At 62.1% G+C, this 6,108-nt stretch overlaps 3 protein-coding genes across 3 annotated transcripts, besides 21 other annotated features; all 3 read left to right on the forward strand.

Moving 5' to 3' along the window:
* The first annotated feature begins 190 nt into the window (after nucleotides 1-190).
* Nucleotides 191-209: a microsatellite.
* Nucleotides 210-443: 234 nt separating this feature from the next.
* Nucleotides 444-478: a microsatellite.
* Nucleotides 479-622: 144 nt separating this feature from the next.
* Nucleotides 623-1,399, forward strand: Tco025E_08747 (transporter; the record flags this gene model as incomplete). The annotated part of the gene is made up of 1 exon (XM_029375590.1): nucleotides 623-1,399. One exon carries the CDS (start codon nucleotides 623-625, stop codon nucleotides 1,397-1,399), a length of 777 nt encoding a protein of 258 aa, XP_029224295.1.
* A 16-nt stretch (nucleotides 1,400-1,415) lies between these two features.
* Nucleotides 1,416-1,440: a microsatellite.
* A 6-nt stretch (nucleotides 1,441-1,446) lies between these two features.
* Nucleotides 1,447-1,510: a sequence feature (A-rich).
* A 71-nt stretch (nucleotides 1,511-1,581) lies between these two features.
* Nucleotides 1,582-1,606: a microsatellite.
* A 59-nt stretch (nucleotides 1,607-1,665) lies between these two features.
* Nucleotides 1,666-1,686: a sequence feature (A-rich).
* Nucleotides 1,687-1,716: a microsatellite.
* Nucleotides 1,717-1,836: a sequence feature (A-rich).
* A 3-nt stretch (nucleotides 1,837-1,839) lies between these two features.
* Nucleotides 1,840-1,918: a sequence feature (GA-rich).
* Nucleotides 1,919-2,004: 86 nt separating this feature from the next.
* Nucleotides 2,005-2,062: a microsatellite.
* Nucleotides 2,063-2,139: 77 nt separating this feature from the next.
* Nucleotides 2,140-2,185: a microsatellite.
* Nucleotides 2,186-2,352: 167 nt separating this feature from the next.
* Nucleotides 2,353-2,379: a microsatellite.
* Nucleotides 2,380-2,494: 115 nt separating this feature from the next.
* Nucleotides 2,495-2,534: a microsatellite.
* A 132-nt stretch (nucleotides 2,535-2,666) lies between these two features.
* Nucleotides 2,667-2,690: a microsatellite.
* A 129-nt stretch (nucleotides 2,691-2,819) lies between these two features.
* Nucleotides 2,820-2,855: a microsatellite.
* Nucleotides 2,856-2,858: 3 nt separating this feature from the next.
* Nucleotides 2,859-2,882: a microsatellite.
* A 143-nt stretch (nucleotides 2,883-3,025) lies between these two features.
* Nucleotides 3,026-3,043: a microsatellite.
* Nucleotides 3,044-3,045: 2 nt separating this feature from the next.
* Nucleotides 3,046-3,094: a sequence feature (GA-rich).
* A 36-nt stretch (nucleotides 3,095-3,130) lies between these two features.
* Nucleotides 3,131-3,161: a sequence feature (GA-rich).
* A 203-nt stretch (nucleotides 3,162-3,364) lies between these two features.
* Nucleotides 3,365-3,820, forward strand: Tco025E_08748 (transporter; the record flags this gene model as incomplete). The annotated part of the gene is made up of 1 exon (XM_029375591.1): nucleotides 3,365-3,820. The coding sequence occupies one exon, from the start codon at nucleotides 3,365-3,367 to the stop codon at nucleotides 3,818-3,820; it is 456 nt and encodes a 151-aa protein (XP_029224296.1).
* Nucleotides 3,821-3,898: 78 nt separating this feature from the next.
* Nucleotides 3,899-3,927: a microsatellite.
* A 313-nt stretch (nucleotides 3,928-4,240) lies between these two features.
* Tco025E_08749 (NADH:ubiquinone reductase (H(+)-translocating)/NADH dehydrogenase) lies at nucleotides 4,241-5,692 on the forward strand (the record flags this gene model as incomplete). The annotated part of the gene is made up of 1 exon (XM_029375592.1): nucleotides 4,241-5,692. One exon carries the CDS (start codon nucleotides 4,241-4,243, stop codon nucleotides 5,690-5,692), a length of 1,452 nt encoding a protein of 483 aa, XP_029224297.1.
* Nucleotides 5,693-5,868: 176 nt separating this feature from the next.
* Nucleotides 5,869-5,887: a microsatellite.
* Nucleotides 5,888-6,108: the final 221 nt, after the last annotated feature.

Raw genomic sequence — 6,108 nt, forward strand, 5'->3', positions numbered from 1 at the left:
GCAACTGGAACTAAGCCTCGTAAGCACGTCGTGGCAGCATGTCCGTAGCAATAGCGGTAGGAACGGGACAAGGGAGGGAGGGATGCGGGTGCGTAGAAAGCAAAGGGAATGTGTGGGTGTGGGTGCGTGCATCTCTCGTGCTCCTACTCGCGGATGCCCTTCTCTGTGCTGCTGGCTAAATGGTGAGGGGCACACGCACACACACACACCCGCGGCGCCGGCCGCGTGGCGGTGCGGCTCACAGAAATGAGGCACGAGGCCGCGGCCACCGTGAGGCGCAAACGTGATGCGTGACTGTGCGACCCGGCAATCGCTTTTTCCCTTTTTTTTTTCTTCGTGCAGGCGGTGAATATATTCACGCACTCACGGTCCTCTTGTGCTGATGGGCACGTGAGGCGAGAGAATCGCGGCGGGCGGAGAGCAGCGTCGTCACGACGACAACGAGCCGCAGCACGCGGAGGAGGAGCAGCGGCAGCAGTCGCAAGAGGGAGAGGCGGCGGTGCACAACCCCCCCGTGGGCGACAACCCCGGCGACATCGAGGCGGCCTCCGCGCGCCGCAGCCTGCACACACACAAGCTGACGCCGTGGGAGCTCTTTCTCAGCGTCTTCTCGCGGGCCTTCATGGGCAACTTCTTTTGCTGGCTCATCTTCAGCTGGGCCTTCTACTCGCTGATCTACGTGGCCGTGCCGTACGTGTCGTCGATGGGCAAGGTCGGCACCGTCTACGCGACGGAGAAGCCGATCCCCACCGACGTTGCCTCCACCCTCTTCACCTTCTACGGCGTGTTTCAAATCGTCGGCTCCGTCCTCGTCGGCTGGCTTGCGACCAGCACGACGAACGAGTTTGCCTACGTCACGTGCGCCACCGTGGGGGGCGTGTTCTGCGGCTTTTCTGGCCTTCTGCCGCAGCTACGTCGCCTTTGCTCTGCTCCTCTGCGTCATTGGCTTCTGCATGGCGGGCATGTTTGCCGTCATGCCGGCCCTCATTGCGGAGCGGCTGCACGGGCCAAACCTCGGCTTCTACATGGGCTCCGTCTTCCTCGCCGGCGTCGTCGGCGGCTTCTCCGCCCCGCCCATCCAGGCCGAGCTGCAGCAGCGCTACCACGGCAACTACACCTTCGTCTGCGTCTTCATGAGCGCCTGCATGACGATGGCGGGGGCGGTCTGCTACGTCACGATGTGGCGCGCCAAGAGCGCCCGCCTCGTGAGCGCGGCGGCGGCGGCGAAGCTCGCGTGAGCCCCCCCCCTCCCCACGCACCTCCGGACACGCAGCGCAAGCGCCAGACTCTCCGGGCGTGTGTTGTGCCGCTGCGGGGTGCGTGCAGGCAACCGGCGGCGGAATCCACCCCCTTCACCAGGCGGAGGAGGAAGCGCGCGCCGGCACGCACGCATGTCTAGCGCCCCCGGAGGCACCCGGAGGAGGCGGCGGCGGCGGCGGCACGTAGAAGAATAAAAAAAAGTTAAGGAAAAAGAAAAAAAAGGAGGAAAAGAAGAAGAAAGAAAAAAAAAGGCGGGAAACATGTGAGAAGTGCTTTTATTTTGTTTGTGTGTTTTTCTTTTCCTCCTCCCTCCCTCCCTGCGTGTGTGTGTTTGTTTGTTTGTTTGGCGCCGTCGTTTTGCCGGCACGCCGCACGCCACCGCGAGGGAAAACGCCACGGCGGCGGGCAAAAGCAAAGCGGCACCGAAAGAACAGCAAAAACAAACAACAACAAAAAAAGAGAAAAGAAAAACGAAGAGAAGAAAAGGAGGAGGGGGGATGTAAAAAAAAACAGCAGCAGGAAACAAAAAGAGAAAAAGTTCCCGAAAAGGAAGAAATGACGAGAGAAGAAAATAAACGCAGGGGGAGGAGGAAAAGGAGGAGGAGGAGGAGGAGGGCTGGAGGTGCGGAGGGGGGGAGTGGGGGGCGGGGGCGAGAGGCGAAGCCCCGGAGTGCCGCAAAAAAGAGACTCGTGAAGCGCAGCGGAGGAGGGACGGCCGCGAGGAGGGCGGCGGAGGCATTCGACCACCACCACCACAACAACAGCAGCAGCGGCAGCAGCAGGAGCGGCACGGCGGCACGCAAGGCACGCGCAGATGTACATCTACCTGAGCCTGTCTGTATCTGTATATATACATATGCACACACGCACAGACACGAATCGTGCCGTCGTCTTCGTCCTTGTCGTTGTTTTTGCTGGTGGTCGTCCTTCTTTTTTTTTTGGTTGTCCCTTTCATTTTTACGTGACCTCCTTTTTTCTGCAATAACTATAATTTTACGTTTTTTTTTTACTTGCTTTTAGGCGGTTTCACGACGCCGCATGAGTCTTTGGCACGTCCGCCGGTTCCCCCTCACACGCCCGCAGTTTTCCCCCTTCTTTTTTTTGTTTTGTTTTTGTTTTGGGCGCGTGCGGCGGGCTTCTCCGCACGCCCCGCACGCACAGCCGGGGGGAGGGGGAGGGGCCCCCCCAGCGACGTCGGAGGCCCCGCGCGCAAAATTGTGCGGGAAGCCGCCGCTCGTCGTCTTTTTCTCTTTCTTCTCTTCTTTTTTTGTTCTCTCGCGGCCCCGCCGCGGGGCGCAAATAGTCGCCGGGGCGCGCAGGCGGGAGATCAAAAAAGAAAAGAAAAAAAACGAGAGAAAGAGACGAGCGGTGACCCGCTGGGTGCCTTTTCTCCCCGCCTCTCCGCCTGTGCATTTGTGTGTGTGTGTGTGCATGCACTTACGTCGGAGTGTATAAACATGCGGGGCGAGAGGCGGTGGGAGGGGAGGGAGTGAACGAGGGGAGGCACGGCGCATGCGCACCGACACAAACAAACGCCTACCCCCCTTTTTCCCTTTTCCCTCTCGCTGCCGCTCTGCCCTGCTCTGCTCTGTCTGTGCGAGAGAGAGAGAGAGAGGACGAGACACGTATATCTGTCTATATATCTGCCTGCCCGTCTCCAACCGCGGGCAGGTGCGTCGGCCACAGCCGCTGTGGCAGTTGGTAGGGAGCCGTGGGAGCAGTAACGCACTGCCTGGGCGGGGAAGGAAGGGGAAGAGGCAAAAAGTATATATATATATATATACAAAGAAGGGAGGAAAAAGAAACGAAGGAAAAAAGGGAAGAAGAGGAGGAAAACAGCAGCTCTCTCACCGCCGGCCAAAAAAAAAGGGGAAGGGCAAGAAGGAAGGAAAGAAGTGAAGCGTATGAAATAATAAAGAAATAACGAGGCATCGCGGAGGTGGCAAATCGTCATGTGCAAGTGGCTGGTTGGGACTGGAGGGTTTATTCAATGAGGGAAGACAAAAAAAAGAGAGGGGAGGGGGAAAATGTATTCTTTTTTTTGTTCAAGTGTTTATTTGCTGTGTCGTACAATTCCTGCTTCTACTCCCCACCGCGGACGTGCATGCGCCTTGTGGGCTGCCCCTCTCGCCCGCTGGCGTGCGTGCGTGTGTGCCGGGGCGCGGCCTCTCGCCGCGTTTTCCCTCCTCCTCATCCTCCTCTTTTTCTTAGTTCTTCTGCTGCTGCCGCTGCTTCCCCGGCCGCTGGCGCCTGCGCTCGTGCGCAGAGGGGGATGGTTGTGGTGAAGGGCGGCGGCACGCCGTACAGCATCGGCAACGGGCGGCAGATGCCCTGGGAGGAGGTGCCGGAGAAGTTCAAGGAGCGGCTGCGGGAACAGACGGAGGTGGCGAAGTGCGTAGAGATGCGGGCGGAGGCGCAGGCGTGCATCGAGGAGCGCGGCTTTTGGGACCCGCAGTGCGTGGAGCTAACGGAACGGTTTCACCTGTGCCAGTCGGTGGAGCTCGCACGCGGCATAAACAAGCGGCCGGAGAAGGCCGCGGCCGGCGAGGAGGAGGCGTAGGGAGGTGACGTGAAAAGGGGACATGGGGGGAGCGGGCGGCGGCCGCACGAATGCCTCGCTGCACGCGGCCAGGCAGAAAGAGGAGAGGAGAGAAGAGAGTGGAGGGGGCGATGACGCTGCTCCACGCTTTTGCCGTGCCTCGCTTCTTTGCGTTACTTGCTTGCCTTCTACTTCTCATCCTTCTCCTCTCGCGTGGCTATTGGGACTGCGCCCCGCCGCGGCACACGCACGCGTACGCGCGGGGCGCCCACCTCCGTCGCTCAGCCGCAGCGGGAGTTGTGTAGATTCGTAGTAGCAGCCGAAAAAGAAAAAAAAGTAGGGACGCGGCTGCCGGGGCCAGTAGTCGTCCTCGCAGTCGTTCTGGCAGTCGTTTTTAGCGGCGGCGGCGAAGGGGGTTTTGCAGACACCCGCCGCGCAGTGATGCTCCGCCGCGCAGGCCTCTTCGCCTCGACCGCGGCGGTGCTGGAGAAGACGCACGGCGGGCTGCGGGACGCGGACCGCATTTTTGTTAATTTGTACGACGACTTCGGCACCGACGTCACCAGCGCGGAGCGGCGCGGCGACTGGTACCGCACGAAGGACCTGCTGCTGAAGGGGCCCGACTGGGTGATTGCGGAGATGAAGGCGAGCGGGCTGCGGGGGCGCGGCGGCGCCGGCTTCCCCTCCGGCCTCAAGTGGTCCTTCATGCCCAAGGTGAAGCCGGACGGGCGCCCCAGCTACCTCGTCGTGAACGGCGACGAGTCGGAGCCGGGGACCTGCAAGGACCGCGAGATTATGCGGCACGAGCCACACAAGTTGGTCGAGGGCGCCCTCATCGCCGGCTTTGCGATGCGGGCCCGCTACGGCTACATCTACATCCGCGGCGAGTTCTACAACGAGTGGCGCAGCGTGGAGCGGGCGATCCGGGAGGCGTACGCGCGGGGGTACCTCGGCCGCAACGCCTGCGGCAGCGGGTACGACTTCGACCTCTACACCTACCGCGGCGCCGGCGCCTACATCTGCGGCGAGGAGACGGCGATGCTGTCGAGCCTCGAGGGCGGCCCCGGGAAGCCGCGGCTGAAGCCGCCGTTCCCGGCCAACGTGGGCCTCTTCGGCTGCCCCACGACGGTGACAAACGTCGAGACGGTCGCCGTCTCCCCGACGATCCTCCGCCGCGGGCCGCAGTGGTTCGCGTCGTTCGGGCGCAAGAACAACGCCGGCGTGAAGCTCTTCTGCATCTGCGGCCACGTCAACCGCCCGTGCACGGTGGAGGAGGAGATGAGCATCCCGCTGCGCGACCTCCTCGAGCGCCACGCGGGCGGGGTGCGGGGCGGGTGGGACAACCTCCTCGCCGTCATCCCCGGCGGCTCCTCCTGCCCGCTCATCCCAAAGAGCGTCTGCGACACCGTCCTCATGGACTACGACGCGCTGAAGGAGGTGCACACGGGCCTCGGCACGGCCGCGGTGATCGTCATGGACAAGTCGACCGACCTCATCGCGGCCATCCACCGCCTCTCGCAGTTCTACGCCCGCGAGTCCTGCGGGCAGTGTGCTCCCTGCCGCGAGGGTTCCCCGTGGCTGGAAAAAATGATGCGGCGCTTCGTGCTCGGCAACGCCAAGAAGGAGGAGATCGGCACCATGCTCGACGTCTCGAAGCAGCTGCAGGGGCGCACGATTTGTGCGCTGGCGACGGCCGCGGCGTGGCCGGTGCAGGGCCTCGCACGGCACTTCACGCCCATGCTAGAGGAGCGCATTGAGCGCTACTGGGAGGCGAACCCGCACTGGGGCAAGGCCGGTTCACCCTGGCGGCGCTGGAAGACGCACCGCTACTACACGATGCAAAAGGGCGACAAACTCAACTGGGACGGCAAAATTGTGCGCAACTGGAACTAAGCCTCGTAAGCACGTCGTGGCAGCATGTCCGTAGCAATAGCGGTAGGAACGGGACAAGGGAGGGAGGGATGCGGGTGCGTAGAAAGCAAAGGGAATGTGTGGGTGTGGGTGCGTGCATCTCTCGTGCTCCTACTCGCGGATGCCCTTCTCTGTGCTGCTGGCTAAATGGTGAGGGGCACACGCACACACACACACCCGCGGTGCCGGCCTGCGTGGCGGTGCGGCTCACAGAAATGAGGCACGAGGCCGCGGCCACCGTGAGGCGCAAACGTGATGCGTGACTGTGCGTGAGGGTAATCGCTTTTTTCCTTTTTTTTCTTCGTGCAGGCGGTGAATATATTCACGCACTCACGGTCCTCTTGTGCTGACGGGCACGTGAGGCGAGAGAATCGCGGCGGGCGGAGAGCAGCGTCGTC

The sequence above is a fragment of the Trypanosoma conorhini genome (assembly GCF_003719485.1).
Source record: "Trypanosoma conorhini strain 025E chromosome Unknown Tco_14.4_contig_00863, whole genome shotgun sequence".
NCBI lineage: Eukaryota > Euglenozoa > Kinetoplastea > Trypanosomatida > Trypanosomatidae > Trypanosoma > Trypanosoma conorhini.